At 39.7% G+C, this 23,707-nt stretch overlaps 1 protein-coding gene across 1 annotated transcript in view; it reads right to left on the bottom strand.

Moving 5' to 3' along the window:
- The window catches only part of camkmt (calmodulin-lysine N-methyltransferase), a 131,596-nt gene that overhangs the window by 2,866 nt on the left and 105,023 nt on the right, over window positions 1–23,707 (bottom strand). Inside the window, exons 7-10 of the mRNA XM_061745108.1 lie at window positions 20,934–21,000; window positions 16,873–16,947; window positions 8,422–8,485; window positions 6,043–6,174 (exon numbers count right to left, since the gene is read on the bottom strand). Coding sequence (XP_061601092.1) covers window positions 6,043–6,174; window positions 8,422–8,485; window positions 16,873–16,947; window positions 20,934–21,000 — 338 coding nt within the window. The remainder of the gene's footprint in view (window positions 1–6,042; window positions 6,175–8,421; window positions 8,486–16,872; window positions 16,948–20,933; window positions 21,001–23,707) is intronic.

Genomic DNA, 23,707 nt, shown 5'->3' with positions numbered 1-23,707 from the left:
CTGTTACATTGTATTCCTTTTTTTCTACATACTATTTGTCTCAATTTTGGCGGTTGTATACTTTTTATGTGCAAATAAACTAAACTAAACTAAACTAGAGATAAAACAGACACTACTTATTCTTGCTGTCTGCACTGAAATAAAAGTCAAAGTAAATGTAAACATCACTGTTTTTATTATTGTCCCCTTTATCTCTACGGCCATTTCAAAAGGTCCAAACTGTCTCACTTTCAAACCGGTTTCACACAAAAGTGTATCAACAGTCTCCATGGAGAAAGGACCTAAAATAACTCAAGGGGGATACCTGGGTTTACCAGGTAAAGCTCTGTCATCCTGTTATACCTCCCACCACACATGCTTCATGTTAGCTGCAAAACATTAGACTGACATATATTTGTGCTTTAAAAGAAGCCTATATGTCAACATCCCAACACTGTTGTATTTATCGTACAATGTAAAACAGTTACAAGTTCTGAAGTGCACAGAGGACTGAGAACCAGAGGAAGTAGCTGCTCGACCTGACGGACGTCACAGCTTGGAGGAAAGCAGAGGCACGTGTGATTTAAATGCTTCCCTCGGGTTGTCCGTCACATTTTCCCCCGATACACCTTTCTCACGTCTCATCACACATATTGCCACACCTGCTGTGTGAGCGTGAAATCCTCATGCCACACACTCTCTCTATCCACGCTCGTTTTCCTTGTTCCTCCATCCCTCCTTTTGTTGAATATGAACAAAACCTTTGTTCTTATTTATTTATATATTTCTTTAAATCCCTCCCTGTGTCCCCTGGCGCCCTTTATGTACGTTATCTTTCTGTAGCCATCCCTCCAGGCACCAGTCGGTTATTGAACCTCTGACCCCCAGAGAGAGAGAGAGAGAGAGAGAGAGAGAGGGATGGCGAAAGAAGGCAAGAGCAGCCGACCTGGGGGGCGGCTGGGCGTGGAGGGGCAGCTGCCGCCCCCCCCCGTGCTCAGCCCACTACGGGGACGGCATCTAGCATTCACATTCAAAACCTACCAGGCAGAAGAAACGAGGAAGGAAGTGGTAGAAAGAGAGATGGAGGAACAGAAAATAAGGGATGGGGGGGCTTACCAAATGAAGGCTGAGAGCTTGCAGAGGTGAAAAGTTTAACAAGCAAAGCTGTTCCTCCTGATCGCAGGCTGCCTAATCAGCTTCATGGGTGGCTGGCTAAATCGGCTCTCAGCCCGACCCCCGCCACCCCACATCTTTTCTTCTATTTTCCCCCTTTTCCAAGGTGCAAGTCATTTATTTTATTGCCACTTTCACCTCAACCTCTGTTGCTTCTCTCTCTCTCCCTCTCCTTTTTTTTCCTCTTTTTTTTTGTTGTTGTCCTGCTTGTGTCGACTAAAAGGAAAAAGTGAACAAGGTGGAAAAAGGAGGGAGGAGGGGGGTTCTGAGACAAGGGAAGGATGGATGAACCGGATGTCTGGGGTCTCCCTCGGCAGGATTAAGAAATGGAGAATGAGGGACTGGGTGAATGGAGAGATGAGTAGAGGAAGGGATAGAAGGACAGGCTTGACTAAATAGAGAAGTGGATCGTAATATAGGAAATGGGTAGATAGAGCGGAGCAGAGGGAGGGAGAGTGGAGAAGGGTGAAGAAAGAAATGTCAGAGAAAAAAGGGAGATGAGGAAGGGGGTAGTCAGGCAGCTGAGAAGGGAAAGAAAAGAGGAAAAACCGGGAGACAAAAAAGAGGCAGGGAAAAGAGTTAGAGCAGAGACTCAGTGGGGATACCATTTATGAATGTGAGAGAGACGGGGGATGTACACATATGCACACGCGCGTGTGTGTGTGTGTGTGTGTGTGTATTTGAGAAAAATTAAAATTCATGACTCTCTTCACAACCATTTGAGTAACAAGATTAAGATGGCGGGTTAGAAAATAGTGCTGGCATTATCAGGCTGCTTGCAGTCCCTCCAGCTGCTTGCCTCTCTATTCCACAACAGTGGGGATAAGAGGATAACGCAGTAGCTCTGTCTGCCTGTCCCAGCACACGCCTTCCACTCACAACCTGACACACACACACACATTCACACACACACGCACACACGCACGCACTTCTTAAGACACACTAACACTGCTCATCGGACTGCCTGCTGGCTGTTGGCAGTCCCTCGAGTGAGTTTGTGTGCGAATGTTTGGAAAACTGCAGAGTTGCAAGCTGGAGTTGCAGAGGTTTGCAAAGAAGAATCGTAGAATAGTTTAGGAAAAAGAAATATACAGACTCTGATCCTGCACCACACAAAAACACGCAAAGCAAACATTTAGGCTCGCTGTGTACTGCACACAAAATCAGAGCTGACGTGTTGAACCTGGTAAGGCGATGAAAGCTAGAACATTCACAGATACTGGAAGTGAATGAAATACCATCTGCGCTTGGGGAAAGCTTACAGTCATGTGGAAACGGAAGTGCCCCCCTCTCTGTTTTAAGCTTTATACATATCAGGTCACTAAACAGTATTCAAGTCTTTATCATGGCTTTAACTTTGTAAAAAAAATTAAAAATAAATTAAAAAAAACGACAGAGTAAGTCAAAATTGAAAAAAAAGTGTGTTTGAAAAAGAAAACTAAGTGATTTCATTAGAATTAAGAAAGTGCATATGAATTACATCCTTCTAATCAAATGTGCTCAATTATTAGTAAACGGAAAGCAGTTTTTACACTAAGCTATTCTGGAGCATTCAGGTGTTTATTAACATAATGCCAAAGAAGAAAGACATCAGCGACAATCTAGTAGTATAGAAGCATTTATAGCTTTTCAGATGGCTCACTTTTCAGTAGATTTTTTTTTTTCCCTCAAACATTTTACACGCGCTCTTGGTGGAGTTTCTTTTTTTTTTAGCCACATTGAAAGAAAATCCACAGTGTGTGATCCACTGTCAGTTCAGATATGCATTTTTCTTCTGTTGTGATTCCTAAAGCTGAAAGTAAATATAGCTGAAAAAAAAAAAAGAATTTGATGTGCAAATTAGCAGCAGCTGCGCATTTATATGTGCATATGTGTGTGTGCTTAAAAGGTGATATCATCATGCGGCTTGTGTGTGTGTGTAATGTTTAGCCAAAATTCTGTCCGAGTGATGTCTGTGTGTAGAACTGTGATACGTGTGATTGGTCTGGGATGGTCAGTCAGACTCCTCTCACTCGCACGCACACACATGCGCACACATGCATGCATGCACACACACGGACACACAAACACACACACACCTCATACAGAGGTTTTCCAGACTGTTCATCAGAAGATAAGCAGAGTAGACTTAATCACATTTAGATGTGAGGTGGCACTCCATCTCATATCGACACACACAACCTGACCCTTCGGAGTGTGTGTGCATGTGCGACACCATGCATATTCACATGGAAAGCAGTGTGCATTTCAAGACTGAGCAAAATGATCTGACAGTTCCCTTACATTTGAGGAAATAAATAGGTAACATTATTTGTGTCTTGCATTATTTTAGACTGAATTCCCAGGGTAAACAAAGTGCTGTGAAGCACTTCTTACAAAAACAGGTCTGAGTGGCAATTTTCCCGAGCGGCTGATGTGCTGAACCATGAGAATTATTCAGTGACTGTGTTCTGCAGCACCGAGGACTAATCAATTCTCCCCACAGCTGTTTCAAAGTTCAATCTCTTTAAAATTTAAGACATGGCAGCATCCACTTTAATCACTCTGAGGCTACTTCTTCCTATGTGTCGCTTAACTTTCTTTTTTTTTCTTCGACTAAACAAGAGTTTTACTTGTGATGGAGTACAGAGTTGCTTGAGTAACCTTCAATACCTTCAATAAATGGCCTATTTTCAAACTCTCTTTATATATAAGGCGCATGGAATACACGGTAAAATACCGTACTATAGTGGCTGGGGTTGAGTTACACATCTACCTGATGGAGCTGCGCTACAGGAAATGCTACAGGAAATAAAAAACAAACAAACAAGAAGTACTATAAGTCAAAACTTAATTAACAAAATAAAAACCAGTTTTCTGAAAACTTCGTTCACAAAAGGACGCAGAGGGGAACTTTTTCAGTTCAATCCCGAAATCCCTTGAAATCTCCTTCCGTGTTGGAACGGAACAGCTGGGCGAGTGCGGCATCCAATGGTCCCGGCTCCGTCTCGTCACAGTCGCCATGATGCAAGTTAGCGTTGCTGCTGTCATCTTGAACGTCTGTGACGATTCCAGCCTTTGTAAAGGCTCGGACCACAGTTGAGGCTGATATCAGCCCAGGTGGCGTATTGGTTAATGTGTTCCCCTTCCGCCATCCACCGCTCCCGCGCAATCCGCGTTGCTGATAGCCTTGAGATTGAACTCTGCGTCGTAAGCGTGTCTCTTTAAAGTGGGTCTTTACACAAGTGATGTGGGACTGTAATAAATTACAGCTTTTTAGCGCCGTTTTTAGTGCCGTTACTTCGGAGACACCGACTACAGTACCCAAAATCCCCCAGACTACAATAACAGAAATTACCGTAATGAATGATTGTAAGGCGCACTGCCGGGTTTTGAGAAAATTAAAGGCTTTTAGGGGTGCCTTATAGTGCAGAAAATACGGTACACTAGAGTTTTGAATTTGGCACTTTTGAACTTCAGACAATGAAATACATACTTTCTTGAAGGGATTTTCTTTTTTCAAACTATATCCCCATTAAAACAGTTCAGAATCACTTGGTTATATAATGTGCGGGTGATTGTGCATGTTGCAATTGATAAAGCATAAATAATAAAGTGATGAGCGAGGTTTGTCTCACTTGTTTGGGCCACTTTAACAGGCACTTTGATGGCCAGCCTGTCCAATTCTCCCACCAGTGTAGGTGAACACGTGCGCACCAATTTTGTTCACTCCTCGCTGTCCTGTTCTTCTGGAGCTGTGTGTGTAATGGAGTTAACAGCTGGACACCACTTCTTTTAACACAGCCTGCTCATGTGCTTTCTGTCACTGCTTTCTTCTCACCACTCTCACTTCTGCCTCGCCTCTTCTCACAGTGGTGAGTTAAGACAGCTCGCTACGTCCATCAACAGTGTAACAGTGCTCCGTGTTACACAACCTAGGCTGCTTTAATAAGAAGAAAAGGCCTCAGCTCATTGTCATCAGTCATTTTATATATATTTGCTCAGAATGCAGACAATAGATCACCTGCTGTGTTTCTCACAGTATGCTATGGTCACTGCGATGGAGACTTTCAGAGATCCTTATGACAACAGTTCAGACTTGCATCGTCTCCATAAAAAGTTTCAGTTCAACTGTCCCATAAGGCTGGAAAAATATGTCAGTATTTAGTCTAAAGCATTCTTGTTCTGTCAATCTTTCTCTGTCACTCCTGCATTTTGCATGCAAACGACAATTAAAATTTCAAATCTGGAGCTATATTGCTAAGTCTTTATTTTAGACTCCCATACTCATATTATTTCCGTCTCACTCAGATACTGCAGTCACCTAGTGCTGAAAATATGCTTATATATAGGTATTAAATACTTTTTTGGACAACAGTCTGATTAGAAAGGAATAGCTAGACAAATAATCCTTTTGTTTCTGCAAAATGTCACATTTTGTTAATAAAGTGGCTTGATTAAAACGTAGAATGTCATTAATGATACAGTTGACATTAAGTCAAAAATATTCCAAATCTGCAGTCATAAAAAGGGTTTAAGCTCTATTTTTGCTTTTTAAACAATCCAGCAGTCTACAAAAGCAGCAATAAATGCTTACATATATGTGCGAAGGTGCTTTTGTTCATTTTAAATCTATGTCACCGCATTTTAAACTCATTACTAAATGTACTTTGAAATGATCTTATCCAAAATTGAGGCAATCTACAGCTTAGTAATCTGTTAATGTGCTGCTTATGTTATGCATCTGTACACGCCATCTGTGCACGCCATGTTGAAAAGGAAAAAAAAAACAACATACATAATGATTTGCATAGGAACACTGGCGTATGCGAGATTTCTTCACAGGGGTCGCTTTGTGCCGTAGAGTCGTGTTAAATGAAGCAGCGTTTTATTCTCAAACGTGTTTCATACCTTCACGTGAACATCCCAGACCTGAGCGTCGTACTGCTGGTGTTCAGAGACGTACAGTCCAGCCCGCTGCGCCAGCTCACAAAACTGTCTCAGCGTTTCCCCTCGCAGTGGAGCGAACACCAAGGCCATGCCCTGAGCAGCAAACGAGAGCATGGAGGGAGAGTCACTTTCTTTGCTGCTGGACTGTTTTGAGAATATTGGAGTATATTATTGTCATACCACAGTTGCATTTGCTGTTTACTTGTCAAACACACACACAGTTAATGTCTAGCACCTTTTTTCTGCTATACATTAAATGATGAAGTGAAAAGAGAAATTTTACTAATCCAATCAACCCTGGTAATAAGACTACGCAAGTGTGTATTTGTTTAGTTGTGTCTGTGTGGATCACAGAAATTGTGAAAATAATAAGAGGATTAGCAATTAGGTTGTTCAAAGTTTCTTTGAAATCCTTCAGCTTTCAGTTTTATTTCACGTTGATTGTGAGACTATAGTTTTAATTAAACGAAGCAAAGAGGGACGCTCAGAAAACAGCACACGTAAACGCAAACACAGTGACATACACAATGACATGAAGGCAGAGAAAATAACAGGTTCAACAGATGATTTCATCGTTAAAGCCATTTGCCGTTGGTCCCCAACCATGCTCTCTGTCTATAAGCAACTAAAGCAAATAAACAGACAGAACTCCTAATCAGCTGATTAAGGGGATCCAGCCCACCTTTGTCAGAAACAACCAATTAGTGCCAATAGATGGGAGAAGCAATTGCTTTGTTAATTGTTTAATCAGCTTAGCAAATTATTAAATATTTGCAGAAGCTTGTTGTGGCAGCAACAGTCTGATGGTCGACACTCAAATCATATTAGCCCCTAAATTATCTCCGCTGGATTAAAGAGAGAGATGAAGAGACTTAACACGCAGCTGTACAACCACAGCCAGATGTCATGTCACTCATTTGTCAGCTTTCAGTATTAAACCACTGCATTTAATTGCAACATAGACATTAACTCAGGCTGCAGGTGTTGTTGCACATGCCGCTGTTGGAAATCACAGCTGAATAAGCGCGTGTCATTGTTGGTGACAAGCTGAGAGCCACGTTAACGATGTAATTTTCCCATTTATCCAATCTTTTTTATTGATTTGCCTCTATTGTTGGCAACACATGTGGCTGAAATTTTAAGGGTTAAATGGTTTCATATTAGGCTGACCGGTTTTAAAGAATCAGAGCTTTGACTGTTGCCACGGTAATCAATCCCTGAATGAGTATTGAAACACACAAAATAAGAAGGTGATACTGAAAATATTTATTACACAACAACATTGTGCAGGTGGATGCTGGGGTGGTGGTGGTTGGACTTTTAACGTGCAGCGAGCTCGGTAACTGTGCATCATTTTGCAAGGAAGAGATGGGTTAAGGGATGGATGAACTAAAGGTTTTAACTGGGATGAACCATGTAGGGTGATGTTCTGTATGTGAAAGCAGAACTTTGCTTCTGTTGCCTGCCTGGACCCGCTACGGAGTCGTCTCCTTGATGGAGATGGTTTTGTTTCAGTCTCCAGTCGGCTGGCATCTCTTTCGCATCTCTTATAGAGATGTCTGCTCCGATATTTAAATATAGTGCCATGTCTGTTTTAACACAGCTGCGCTGGTTTATTCAAGTAACGTGAATCAAGCAGTTTTCCCTGACATTTCTTTAGCCTGCTGTCGTAATTCATTAATCATTTAAAAAAAAAAAATCAATTAATTTCCCACCATTTCCTTGTTTTGCTTTCCATTATGCCCTTTAATTTCCATCTGCTCACGCCACTGATCTTTACCATACCCTTGTTCCCACTCATCTTCTTCCTCCTTTCCTTTATTTCATATCTCTGCCCTCACTCATTTTTTCCTTTCAGTATCCTGACCCCCCTATTCCCCTTCCCATCTCCTTCCCTTCAGAACCATTTTTACCTCTTTTTCATAAACAGATATTTCCTTTAGCGGTCTTGCTTCTGTACTTAACACGCACCTTTCTTCCCCCAGATGAATAGAAATCTCAACCCTATCTCTGCCAGCCTTTTGCTTTATTTCCCCTTATTTGCTTTGGCTGTCACAGCGTGGGGTCTTATCGCGAGGCCAAAAGGGAGAAGTTGCCTTGGATTTATGATTAAGGGAAAGGAAGGGAAGACAGAGACTGAGATCAGAGCATTGCATTCAAGTTGCTTATAATAAGCATTAAAGCATTACATGATAATAATCCTGTCAACACTATTAATGCGTATAGGGTTTTGGGCAAAGCCTAATTATGACTGAGAAGAAGGAGAAGTGATTTAGAGGGAGGGGATAAACAGAGACATATACAGTAGTCACACACACAAACACAGACACACACACTTACGTTGGGATGCAGTAATCTCCTTATAGCATCAACCAGGCTGGCTCGGTACTGGTCGAGAAACAAACTGAGGGGGGAGAGGAGAGTTAAGTTAGAATTCCTTCCTGTGATGGCAGGGCCTGATAAAGCAGCAGCCTTTTTATTTTCTTTTGTTTACAAATAAATCCACCAACAGGAAAAGGGGGAAAAACAATTTGCATGAGTGAAACGCTCTCCCTTTTTGTTTAAGTCTGAGTTTCTGTGGGCATTCAACTGAGCCTGATGTCGAGGCAGCAGGAGGAATGAAGAACATCAGAAAGTCCGAGGTACACAGATACCATCACCGACGGTAAACAAACGCGTGCATGCGCAGGAATACACAATTTTACAAATAAATAAATAAAGCAAGTGCACCCCGAATATCTGAAAGGTGCACGATGGAACCAATATTAAGAAAAAAAGACTGAAAATGATATATAATGGGGCAACATCTAATCCGGCATGAAAATACTCATGTTGAATAATACAATATTTGCGTACAAATGAAGACAATAACATTATCTTAAAATGATTTGACAATATGAACAGGCTCACTATTGTGCTGCCTTATTTAATTAAACTCACTAAAGACTGTGTGAAGCAAAAGGAAAAAAGAGAGAGTGAAACACAGACACAATAACATCAAGCCTCTTAGTGTACGAATACATAGTTAGCAGTATTTCATACAAACAAAGCTGAGCTTTTTCCACCACATTCTTTAACAAACTGCAGATATCCTCCACTATTTACCTTTGAGTGGTGAGTCTAAGGATATTATCACTGCAGCTTTTCATGTGATGCTGTTCAAACACAGATACAAGTACGGAGTGCTTTCTAGTTTTTTGGCATGCACGTGAGCTGGACATAAAAAGTGCTTTTCCCTTTGTGTGGAATCAGATTAGCTTGAAACTGAAGAAATGTATCTGAAATCAAAGCTATTTTATGTAACGTGAAGGCACACTGTTTGGGATGCAACTTAAAGCATAATCTTTAGGGTATGTTCGGACTGATTGCTTTTTGTGTCACATTTGTGTCTTTATGTCACATGGGTTTAATTCTATTGACTGCTGCTGCTGTTTTGCCCAAGATTAACTTGCTAAATGAGAAAGGAAAAGTAAAAGGTGTGTGTTATGTGGGCAGAGTTCATGTCTTCTCTTAATGGCAGCGTTCTCCTTCCCAGATTTTACTTGATGTAACTTTGTTGTGTTTCAGTAGCGCACTCTTTTTTTGCTTCTTCTCTTTTTTTGCTTCCGTTTATTTGCTGAACTTTGTTGATTTTCTTTCAGACAATCACATCGGAAGCAGGATGAATTAATGATACAAAACTCAACAGCAGTACACGAGAGCATGGGCTGGTGGCAAATCTATCTGGGCCTTTGTTGCCAATTCACCATAGCAAGAAGAGTTTCCAGCCTCGAGTCTGACACTTCATTTTTATATTAATTTTAAATTTTACAATGACTTCCATTCAATCGTCAGCTATAACCCCAACCACAACTGCAGATATGACACTCTGTGTAATAAAATATTTTCAAAAATAAAATCAAAAATCAAACACAAAAACATACACACAAAGCCCAAACCAACTTCTGTCATTTCTAAAGCAGCACCTGTCCATCTACCAACAATGAGACATTTCAATCCATTATGAAAATATGTAGTATGATTCGTCAGTATGTGTGTGTGTGTGTGTGTGTGTGTGTGTGTGTGTGTGTGTGTGTGTGTACCTATTATCACAGATGAGAGCAGAGTAATTTGTCTAAAATGCAACAATACAGTGGAGATTTGATATAATCCTGCACATCCATCCAACTGGCCAGTTGAGAGGCAATCTGGACTCAACCTTTCAGTTTGCCATCTCTGACCGGCCTTGCTCAAAATCCTCTGACCCCTATGAGGAATTAGAGGTGAACATAATAAAATCACCTCATGTGTCTCTGCTCACACTTAGCACGTTCTTTTTCTCTTCTCAAATTGTTTTTCCTTTAGGCAAATTAATGTGTTGAAAATGTATTTACCTATAATAAACACAGTGGAGTATATGTGGGAGGATTAATAAAATAGAATAAAACTAAATACTTGACACATATTCCGGCAAACTGTAAGCATTACCGGTATGTGTGCATATGTGTAACGTTTATTATTCTTTCAAGGCCAGACAGAGGCGTGAAGTTTATTTGACTTAAAAGGTGAGAGGTTTCTGTTTGGTTTATTTTTCCACACGTATCAATTCACAGCAAAAGTGAGTGGCAAGGAAAACAAGGAAGTGAGCCCACTGGGTGGAGGCAACAACTGCACCAGACGCACGCACAGACACACAAACACACACATACACCACAGAGGCCAAAAGAAGGACATTGTGTCATTCATGGGGCAATAATTTACCAGAAAAATAAAGAGCCACTGTCACATCTAATAACAAAAGTAATTATTACAAGGAAATTAATTCTAATCACAACAGACAGCAATTTAATCAAAAATATTGTTGTATTGTGGTTACAGGTACAAATTATATTCGAAATCTCAAATTGCTGCCAAGGAAAGTGTAAAAACCTTGATAAAATTAGGAAAACACAAAATGCTTCTAAAATTACAAACTCCATCACTGACAGGAAGCATTGGTTTGAATGCCAACTGACTGTAAAAAAATATAAATAATTATACATTTTTAATTCAAACTTTCACAAGTTTTCATCATTCATGTAGTTTTGTCATAAAGAAACTATAACAGTGATTAAGAGTTCTATTAATTATAGTAGGTAGCGTTAAAGTGGCTTCTTTTACACCAGAAAATCCTGAAAGTCTTCTCTTTAATTAACGTAAGTCATCTTTGAAGCAGAGTTTGCATTTGTGGTACTATAATTTGAACTAATTCCAAATATCTAATCACTATTTATTTCATTTCACTCTCTGCTATTATGTTTGCAAATTAACGATCGAAAAAGTATAATATCCAATAACAAAGGTTCATTCTTTTCTAATGCATAGTTTGGTTGGGTTTCAGTGTTTTCAGTGTGGGGCTAATAGAGTGGTCTTCCTCTTAACGGTCACCTCTGATGTCTCCAGACGGTCAGAGGCCTATTGTCTCCCAGTGACCCCTTCCCACCCAGGACGGCCCAGTGAACTCCAGTCAAACTGACTGGAGGTCAAAGGACGAAGTGGGTGTGTGCTTGTTAGAGAATTGCTGCTATATTTGTCTGCTTACACATGTATGTGAACATATTTTCAAGGTTGGAAGGGTGAGACTGTGGAAACAAATGACATCACTTACTGAGTCCAGTTTCCCAGTTTCCCTAAAGGGTTGAGAGAGTCCACATTTTAGAATGAATGACCGCATAATCTATCGGTGTGGTACTCTTGTTTGTTTGACATTTTCAATTTGCGGTCATTATTATGAGTGCCGGTTCTGAGGGAAATACAGGCACATAACAGCCCTAACTAGATGCATAGTTTGCTCAGTTATACCGTAATGATGAAAGCTCCCATATGCTTTTTTTTTTTTATCTAGTACAACCTTTCAAGGATCCAGAACCACCTCCACGTTAACCAAATCAACATCACCAATAGTGTAACATACTAGAGCAACTTATTTTAAACCCTCTATGCAAAGCAAAGTATAAGTCATCACACAGAGCTGTCAACAAATATGTGTTTGGTGGATATGTCAGTAACGCGTCCAGATTTCCTAATCTAATCGAATCCAGTCAAACAGTCAGATCTAAAGTGAAAGAAAGATGCTAAAATGGTAACATAAAGAGAGAGAAGCATGCACACACAAACTCGGTCACACAGATACACACACAGAAACCAGGCGTTATCTCATTGCCCACACATGGACAGATTTTGGAGAAAGCAGGCACCGCAACATGCAGCCAAAAAATTGTTTGCCACCCACATGCCCACTGCAGGAATCCCCCTCTCTCAGTTTCTGCGTCTGCCAGACACAAACAAATCAATGTGAGGGGGCAAACAGCACTAGTCCTGTAAAACGCCTGTTTCTCTGTGCGTGAATCCATTTCTTGCAAAACTCTGCTAAAATGTGCATTATCTGCATATGTTCTGCACATGTGTATGAGCCATCCACTCACAAGCTCTTCCTACATCAGGTCTTTGACAACTTAACACACAGTTGTTCATTTTTCTCTGCGCAAACAGAAAACTTACTTTGAATTCATCAGTCCCAAAGAAGGTTTTATATAGTGAACTTAAAAAAAAATGAACAAAACAAACAATAACCCTTCAATTTACAGAGGTTCCCTGAGCACAGTATTCATTTCTTTGTTGCACTTTTTTTAAGGCGACAGCATTATTTGTTTATTTTAGAGAAGCACAGTATTTCATAATTGCCACTAGAGCTTTATCTTTATCAACGACCCCACTTTTGAACTGCACAGTACAAATGACTGTTTCAAGCTTTTCACTCACTATTCGGTGCAATACACACACACTACCACTCACACACACATATATATTTTTATTTTGTGTCTGACAAGATTGTAACAGCTTCTATTAAATTAGACCACGCAACAAGTTATTTTTTAGCAGAGCAAGATCAAAGATCCTCTTAAGCGTGCATCTTAAGAGAGCATCTAAGAGAGCATCTTACTGGATTTACCTGAGCAGGTGATCAATACTGTGTTACTATAAGAAAGAATCCACGTCTGTGTGGTTAAATTAGAGACTCTTGACTATGAGTTTACCTGCTGTTGGGTGATTAAATGATAATCTGTGATGCATCTTGTAGACTGCTTTGGTCATAACTGAAATGAGCACATTTTGCTAAACTTGGTAAATCTGTCACCCTATAGAGCAGCTTCATACCCAAACTGTTGGCTTTAATAATTATTTTTATATATCAATATATTTATGGGAACTTTGATAGGGTTTGATATGGATATAGGCAGCATGGTGGCTTGGTGGTTAGCACTGTTGCCTCACAGCAAGAAGGTTCCCGGTTCGACTGCCAGGCCCGGCAGGGGCCTTTCTGTGTGGAGTTTGCATGTTCTCCCCGTGCTTGCGTGGGTTTCCTCTGGTTACTCCGGCTTCCTCCCACAGTCCAAAAACATGCATAGTAGGTCAACTGATGATTCTAAAATTGCTTGTAGGTGTGAGTGTGAGTGTGTCTGGTTATTGTATATGTGGCCCTGTGATGGACTGGTGACCTGTCCAGGGTGTAACCCCTGCCTCTCGCCTGTAATGAGCTAGGATGGCACCAGCAGACACCCGTGACCCTGCAAAGGATAAAGCGGGCATAGATAATGGATGGATGGATATGGATATAGAATAGTGTATACTAGAAAATGAAGAAAAAACAATTTTTGCCATTTAAATATAATTTAAAATGGCAAATCCAGTCCAATACTTGATGATTAAACTTTTCAATAGCACCCTCTGATCAACAATGGGCAATACCTTAAAGAAGGTGACATACTTGGAAACGGACATAATAAAACAAATCTTTCTTTCTTTATTTCCTTCCTCTGCTCCGCTCCCTGCCTTCCTCAGCAGTGGCTCCACTGAGGCCAGTACGAGCTTCGATTAATCGAAGTGGAAGTAGCTGTTGTTGACCTTTTTGAATGTGATCATCACAATGACGTGCCCGTTAATTCGTCAGGCATTGCGCTTCAACCATCAGCACTGCAATCATCACACAATCATGCAGAAAAGACAGCACCAGGCAGAAAAACTAGTGCAGACGTGTGACAAGAGATTGGATCTCAGCTGAGATAAATGGGAAAATAACCTGTGACATCAAAGCTCCAAGTACAGTTTACTGTGTTCTCGTAAAATCAGCTTCTGTCATAAACACAGATGAATATGGACAAGTCCAGAGTAAAACATCCTCTATTAGCTGCTTGCTCTCTTTCTTTCTCTGGGTGTTGTACCTGACAATTACTTGTAATGACCGTGACATTAAAATAATGATAATGCCATTTGCTAATGCTGCACTTAGCACTGCACTTTTGCAGAAAGATACGCAAATGCAAGGTGGTTTAGTTGAGTGTTTGTGAAGTTGGAAAGTATGAAAAGATTCTGCTGTATGTATATAACTGGCCTCAAGAGCAATTAAAGCTCAAAGTGGGACCCTCTCACAAACACCATGCCCTTGTACACTTCAGACTTCTTTTTGACGCTTACATACGAAAGCAATTTAATTCTCCGTCCCTGTGATGAAGATTAAATGTTTGCTGGGTAGGACCAAGATGCAGTATATGCAGTAAGAAAGGTTTACATGCATTTACTACGGCACAAGAGCACTGTCTTCATGTCCATAAACAGGTCAAGGTTCAGGTTCATCCCTTCTGAAAAATCCATGAAACCTGTTTTCCAAAGACAAGCTGTGAAACATAAGCTTTTCAAAACATAGCTCATCAACTGCGTCATATGATTGGCCAATTCTTTGGCTTAACAAGCTTAGTTCTTCTTAGTTTACGGAAGCATAATTTTGTCTTTTGTTCAAGTAGCAATAGCAGATATGAGGACAAGTGTGCTGGTGTTAATCTCCTTATCACAACTACATTTTTGTGCATACATGTACAGTTAACAGTAGTGTCATCTTATGCTGTGGAGATCACATAACTCAACACTGAACCACTAAGGTTGACTGTTTTGTTCAAGTAGAATTTGAAGAATGCTACTTGGTGCTTTACCTTCACACTGAAGAAGGGACAACTGTCACAGGTTTGCCATCCAGTGCCAACAAGGAAGCTGTGTACACCCATCACTATTTAGCATGGGGTAAAGTATGAGAGTGGTGCTTTTGGACTATCTGCGCTAGGCATGGGACGATATGAAAATTTCATATCACGATATTAGTGGACAAAAATATCACGATTACGATATTATCACGATATTAGCGCGTCGCTTATAAAATTCTTAAAATGCAAGGAAAAACACTAACCGTGGATCCACTGGTTCCTTCAGAACATTTATTCTCAAATCATTCTCAACACAGTGATACTTGAGGTAGAGAACAAATAGTGTACTGTAAATGTTATGCATTACAAAGTGTAAACTATAGTACCGGTACCGGTACTTATTTGAACTTTCTTTTTTTGTAAGAAAATACTTCCCTGAGAGTCGAAAGAAATAAGTGACAAATAGAAATAAAGTGACAAAGTAGAGCCAAATGCACACTGATTGTATTACTCTCTGAAACTTTAACAGTGGCTGGCTGCCTGCTACTTAGTACGGCTCTCTGGAAAAATAATAAAATAAAGGCACTGCTCTGTAGTATACAAAACAAAAGCTGCATGGCCAACACAAAGATTGAGTGAAAATAAAGTGCCACAGTAGTCAAATGCACACGGATTGTACTACTCTCTGAAAAAATATTAAATAAATAATAATAATAAATAATATTAATAAAATACATGAAAAAATAACACTGGCTTCTACCTGGCTGGTAGCCTTGTGTGACAAAAAAAAAAAAATAAATAAAAAAAATAAATAAAAAGATTTGGCGATAATTACAGTACCCCACGTCCCACGATAACGTTATCGCGGCCGTTTTTTATCACGATATACGATAATATCGTATATCGCCCCATGCCTAATCAGGGCAAGTAGTTTGGAAAATAACAGAACAAGTATCCAAGCTTTGTATCCATGTTCTGTTATTTTTTAGAACTGGAGTGCTGTTACAATTTTACATTTCTGGAAACACTTTTTTTCCCTGCGCACCTGTGCAGTGTGGATGGAAAAACTACATGTTACAAAAACACTGAGAAAAAGGAAACAAAGTAATATATATATATATATATATATATATATATATATATGTATATATATATATATATGTATATATATATATATATATATATATATATATATATATATATATATATATATATATATATATATATGTATATATATATATATATGTATATATATATATATATATATATATATATATATATATATATATATATATAATTTGTATGTTTTCCATGGATATTATTATGCATGTTGTTCTCAAATGATGCGTTGCTGATGCCTATATATTTAAACAAAAAAAATTAAAAGATAATTCCTTGAGAGTCACAAGATCTGCATTTCAATAACCGATGGACTAATTGTTATGTTTATGTTCCTCTATCTCCATTTCCATCTCCATTTCTTCTCCTCCCTCCATCCACCCTCAACACTTCCTTTATCTTACCGAGTCTCCTTCCTTGTCAAGGCACAATTATTTGCAATTTGCCTAAGTCATCCATTTGCTGGGACACCAAGCATGAAAACGAGGCAATTTGGTGTAAAATAGAGGCAGACAGGCATCTGAGCGTGTGCATTTGTGTGTGGGTGTGTGTGTGTGTTGACGAGGCAGGGAAAGGTTCATGCACTGGTGGGGGGCCATGCAAAAGTGAGAATGAATGTCATAAACGCACACTCAAAGATAACACGTGTGTGTCCACCTGTGTGTGTGTGTGAACCCACCAGTCTGCACACATGATGACATCAAAGTGACCTGCGAGGGCTGAAATATCCGTCTCAGAGTCCCATCTCACCACTCTGTAGGCACATAGACAAAACAGAGGCAAAACTATTTACATGGATACCAACTGAAGAGAACCTGCGGTGATACTTTTGTCCTTCTTTTCTTCCTCCCCTTCCACTGCTCTTTGTCCTCCAACACTTTGAGCTTCGTGTTGTCTGACACCTCACTCTTGAAGACCCCCACTGTTTTTCTGCCTCAGTAGAGACTTGGATAGAGCATCGGTAAGAGAAGACATATCGTCTGTGAGGTAAAAAGAGGGAACTTTTGACATGACATGTGACATCTATACCTTGTGAAAACACACATGCACGCACAAAAGCCAGATACAGCTTACTTTCAAAATCCCTGCTCTTCTCATTCTTAGTTTTGAGATCAGGGAGGGAGAAAATTGTTGATTAAAAACAGATCTTTGAATTGCTAATCACTGTATGTGATGTATGATGATTGAAATGCCTGCTCTGAAGCAATGGGGCTTCAACGGACACATAAGCAAAGTGTTTTTTTTAAATTTTATCTTGTTGCCAACCGTAGACTGTAAATACAGTAGATGAGGCATCAGTCACCTGACCCATTGGTTTCTGAAAAGCAGCTTTTGAAGCCCTTTTGCATGTTGACTGGGAAACCATCTAGCACATGCTAACTATATTTCAATCAAAGTTAGCTGTGGCTACCAGCTCCTGCAGCCTATCCCCTCAGAAATAGCTGCAGAGCTGCCAGCGGACGTTTACAGTGGAATATCCTGTTTCAGATGTTGTTTCTATGGCAGAATCAATAATCACTGCTGGACTTCGCCAAACCTGGGTTAGTAAAAATGTCTGCTTCAGTAAGCTTGGTTGCATTGCCATTGCAGATGAGGAAGTGATGATGGCTTTTATCAGTTGTTTTTTTTCTTTTAATGCACTTATTGTAAATGTGGTTGTAGTATCAGGTATAGAGCAGTTTGTCTGTTAGCTAATATTCATTGGATGCAAGTTCAAGGATCACTATTAAAGAACTAATGTTCAGTTACTGGTGAAAGAGACATGTTGAAACATTAGTTGAACTGCGATTATTTAGTCAGATCTTTAGAGACTAAATAATAAAAATAATACTCGCCACAATTCAGACTCATCTGTATTAAACGGGGCTCTTCAGAACCTCCAGCCTCTCCTTCATTGTTTGCTGGCTGCCTGCTTTCGTCAACTGTTGTTGCATTTGTGATTTTATATCAAAACAGCTCACGTAGCTGCAGGTTTTGTTGACTAGCTGTTCCCCCATATGGAGCTTGCTTGTTCACTGCTACTTAGGTGATGATGATCATTGATCTAATTTTTATTTTCAAAGTGCTTTCAATGTATTATTCACTTGTGTTTTGCTTCTTCAGGTGCCTCTTTTGCAGAGCATTTTAAGAATTGTTATCGTAGATGATTGCATTCAGTACAGTGTCACTAATGTGGCAGGAATTTTGTCCGCTGCACCAGCAGCTGCCACTTCTCCATTTCGTTCCAACTCCAGTTTCCTGCCATCTCTTTTTCCAAGTTTGCTGTGTTTCTGATTGAGTGCTCTGATGCACCGTCATGCTCATTTGTGTCAGTCATATATTGCACAGTGAGTATGCCGATATTCACATTACCACACCATTCATTGAAAACACGCTCAACACTTTTAGACTCAACACGCTTGTAAGGATTACAGTTTTTTTTACTGTTTATCAGTGCTGTTTATCGCTGCTACCAGGTGATGAGCTGTGCAAAGTGTACCGTGTTGGACACATTCAGATAAACCTCTTAATGCTATATCAACGGTCTGTCTGAGAGGACTCGCTGTGTAACCGGTCAATAATTCTGATATCAGTTTGTTATGTAGGTTTTATTAGATCCTAGCTCCAACTGAAAAACAGCATCAGAATGTTTCAAAAACAAACCCATGCGTGAAGTCTTTGCCTTTTCACGAGGACATCTTTGAATACTTTAGGATTTTCTCAATAACTTAAAAAGGAAATTACAGTTTTTCTTGTGTGCATGTAATGTGCTTTATAAGGCTGAAGTATTGGTGCAGCCAGTGTGCGGTTGAGGAAGCTTGAGTGCTGTTGGAGGAGCTGAGTGTTCCTCTCCATTTCTTTTTTCCACACCATTTTCTCTTACTCTCTTTCACATTCAGGCAGATTGGGGGATTATTAATTAGGCATTTTTAACACTCAGTAAACAAAACATTAGGCCCTGCTAGAAATACAATCTCAATTCGCAGCAGGGGGCCCCAACACACACACGCAGGCATATGCATGAATGTGCACACACCATCACGCGACATGCCCCTCCCTATCCATCCCCTTGTACAATCGCATCATGCCCTTCGCCCTCTCTCGCGGCGCAGAGATGACAGCAGGCATAATCTGAAAAGAAAACAATCAAAGTAATGTAGCCTAATTATACGTTTACTTTTTCACTCCATCTACCACTCATGTAAATATGCGCAGGAGAGAGAGACGGCGAGACAGAGAGACGGAGAGAGAACAGGCAGGGGAGCAAAATGGAAAGTGCTTTTTTGAATCAGGGACAACAATTAATTTCATTTTAGCTCGTCCTTGCATGTGAAGTCTGTACGCGGATGTGATGGAAAGTTCTGCCACTGGTTTCTGGATGAGAAATCCTTATCATTTGGGTCGTTTTTGCTTGAGGCTCTGAAGTGTAGGAACATGTGTAGGATTTATGTGACGCATTTTTTGCCAAATTATTGACTGTTTCTGTCATTCATTTACACTAAATAAGAGAAAAAAATTTCATAAATATTAATATTTATCCAAAATATCCAATATAACTGCATTTTAAGCCTAATTTGAATTAATCAAAAGAGATAAACACACCTACAGTTATAAAAATGGTTTAAAATCATAAGTTACAATATTTGAGAGTACAACAGTTTCCTCAGTTTATTATCCACTTTTATCAGTAGATGATGAAGATGATGTTAAATATATGTGGAAAATGGAAAAGGAAAAACAACTAAAAAACATTTAGTTTGTAAACAATGTAAAATAAAAAATAAAAAAGACTTTAGAAAACTATTGCATTTGCTTTAAGGTTCTCATACTAATTAGGAGTTGAATGTATCAGTACAGTATATGGATGGATGGATGGATGGATGGATGGATGGATGATCACCTGTTATTGGGAAAATCTTCATCTTTCCATTCTAAAGCCATACTGTGGTTAAACACCTTCCTATAGAATATTCTGAATCAAAGGCAAAGTATAAATGTATTCAGAAAAGAAAATGTAACATCAGTTTGGCCAGAAGACATGAATAATAATGATGTCACCACCGCCTGGAACTGAACATTCAACTGTGCAAGCGTGGAGTCATGCAACCAGCACAGAGTATCAAAGTGCTGACATCCTTTTACAAAAACCTTAACAACTGTGACCCACAGAAATCTTCCTTGCAGTTAACTGGGAAATAAAACTGTTATGTAAAAGTTCTTCTGTATCTAGAGGTTCTGACTTATTCATGGTGGCGGGTAAGTGTCCATCTATGTCAATCTCAACGCACGCACAGTGGGGGATTTGGGGTATTCATCCAACACGGAGGGTCGTGGTTCAGTTCTCCAATAAGCAAATGGCATGGTGCACTTTAAGATGTAGATTGATTGGTTTATTGTAAATACTGAAAGTCAACTTCAGTTAGGAGGGTTCCAATTACAACAACCAATGTTATCACAAAAATATGACATGGCAAAAATGATTAAGAACCCCCCCAAAAAAACAAAACAAAAAACAGAGGAAAAGCACAGACAATAGCTGCACTAGATAACCTTTTATCATGTTGACCCTTGGTTTCACTCCATCATAATGCAGATTTGTGTCTACGATGACTTCTGAGAAACCTGACGGACTCATCGGATTCATCTGAGCACGCAATAATCTGCACTATTTCTAACATTGTCTTGCAGTCACAGCTTGGCTAGCTTTGATGAACATTGTCAGAGAGAACACTATTAATTGCTCAAATAAACTTGTCTCACCTTGAAGATACATGTGTTGATCCAAACTTGCCAGCTTGCCCGTTTCTCTTGACCAGTTCTTGAACATCTGATTGGCAATAATCAAGGATTCATCACAAATATACTACATCAATCACTGTAAGAAGAATCACCCTTATTCTAGATGGGGTTCAAAATAGTTCACAGCAATTAAAAGCTAATGCTAAGCATAATTGAATGCCCAACTATTCCTACAATGAGGCATTAAGTGGACATAATACATCTCAATAATGTCCTATTAAACCCCACATTTTTGATAAAGTAGCAACGTGTTCAGGGTGTATTTCAGGTCTTAGTCATTTTCAGCCAGGATAGGCTCCAACCCTCGACATCCTGACACCCCATGTCATGAATAACAGGACGCTGATTTCTAGTATCATTGCTGCAGCATTAATTGGAAAATTATTTATGACACAAAAGCATTTCCTGAATTTCAATAATTACAGATTGTACATATGTGACATAGACAAAATAAAATAGGCTTGAATTGAACGTTATCGCGAGAGTGCCTTTAGATATCTTTTATTGTGAGTTTTTTGTGAAATTTACTCCAAATGAAACGTAATCAAAATTAATCAAAATACAATACCATGTACAGTTAAGCACTAATACTCCTTGGGTGGACACTGTAGGGTAAAATGGGTGCTTCCACAGTGGGGAAGTAACTTCACAGCCATAAGACTTCTGGCATCGGGATTTTTGACAGGGTTTATTTACACACATTTCTCACCAACTGAACAGCAAAAAGCAAAAATCCAAAAGCAGAGCACAGAAGAAGCCTGAGTGACACAAGAACGACAACTGTAAATGAAGCAGGGAATCTAAGAGAAGAAACAGTTTTAAAATGAAATTGGGCACGTTTGCAATTAGGACTTTTTATGTGTGTGGGGAATGTCTTGGAGAAAAAGTAATACAATATCTGAGCGGGCAAAGAATGAATCCTGTTTTCAGTTAGAAAAAAATACTCCTGATAATAGCCAGAATATCCCCACATGTATCATGTTGGAAAAGAGACACACAAAGCTTCACACAGCCTTAGGAAGAGGTAAAAGCACACTGCAGACACCCATATGGAGAAAGCACACCCTCACCACTTTATGGGGTGTACCAGATGAACCTAATAAAGTAGCCGGTGAGTGAAAGTGAGCAGAGATGATCTCCAAGGACAGAGAGCCAAATCACACCACCCTCTTACCAGATCAATGGGAAGGCTTTTAAACACAGGTACAAAAACCCATACTATCCTTCTCACACGCTCACACGCACACACGCACGCACCCACGCACACACGCACACACACACACACACACGCACACACACACAGATGAAGTCACAGAACGACAGAGCGATTGATGTCAAGTTGTCTATTAATACAGTGGCTGGTAGAGTTACAAAGCAATTCAATTAGGATTTCCTTGTCTTTAAAGCCTGCAAAGAGCTGAGACAAATCCAATTGACAAAGACCGATAGAAAGGAGGAGAGAGAGTGAGACAGAGAACAGGAATATGTGACAAACAGAGATAAATTGATAGCAGGAAAGCCAATCAAAAAAAATAAAATCAAAGAGACACTCTAGATACAGACACAGAATTAATATACAGTGGATACATGCACATGAACACATGACACACACATGAAGATGAAAACCTGTGAATGGGTTGTGTATGACGATGCAATCTAAAGATATCCATCAATCTATCTATCAGCAGCAAACCACCGGGGTTAAGGACAGCACCTCACCAAGCAAACATCCAGCTGAAAACACGCCAGGAAATGAAGAAGCACAAACTAAAGAGCGATATAAGTATTACTGAACATTAAAGTGGAATAATATTTGCTCCCGTTACTTGAGGCAGGAAAGCAGCAGCCAATGACATGCATCAATCATTCTTAATGGATCATTTCAATTGATTTTTAACATAGGATTCAAGGTCACAGCAACAGAGCCTTTGCTCTCCATGGAATGAATTTCTGTGTTTCTGCACGATAAACAAAGTTGGACAACTTCTAAGGAGGGAGGGGAAAAAAAAATCTATTTTCTGGATATATCCAATTCGTCGTGTTCACAACTTCTTTCTTGCATATCTTCTCATCTATTTCACTGTTTAAATCTGGACCCTATCACAGTTTACCATCTCTTTCTATTCTAACACTGACCACAAAATACGGCCGTGCAAGGTAAACAAAGGCTATTAGCACAAGGGTAAACCCAACAGCTTCCTCGACAAGAGGAAATACCACACAGTGCCGGTGTGTGAATGGGCCAATTTGGCTGAGCCCAGAGCAAATTATGTGCCTTACTCAACCCTCCCTTTTCTATCTGTGTGTATTCGATCCATTCTCACTATGATTTCACTTACAATTCTCTCCATGTGTTTGTTCTGGGAAACAAAGCGGTCTGTCAATGGCATATTGTCTGTGGGCCCAAGTGTGTGTTTTACAGACTCCATAATGTTATTGTTTGGTCTTATTGTGATCAGTAAAGGGCCATTGTAGCCGGCTGAGACAGGGATATTGTAAGCAGAGCTAAATTTGGACATGCCATGACGGTCAATGGGGAAGAAATGTGTATTTATATTTCCTTCTTTTGTGAACCAACTGTAGCAAGCTTCGTTTTCGTGTTCGTTCTGTCCAGTGATTACAGCTATATCTCAGAGAATTAGAGTGGAAAAACATGAATTCTGAGATGTGACGGGAATAAAAGAGGGAAAAACAACAAGCGACAAAAGAAATCAGACAGGGTGAAATGTAAAATG

This window comes from Cololabis saira, chromosome 17 (assembly GCF_033807715.1).
Source record: "Cololabis saira isolate AMF1-May2022 chromosome 17, fColSai1.1, whole genome shotgun sequence".
Lineage (NCBI taxonomy): Eukaryota > Metazoa > Chordata > Actinopteri > Beloniformes > Belonidae > Cololabis > Cololabis saira.
The sequence above is the reverse complement of the archived record's forward strand: the minus strand, read 5'-3'. Positions and strand labels throughout refer to the sequence as shown.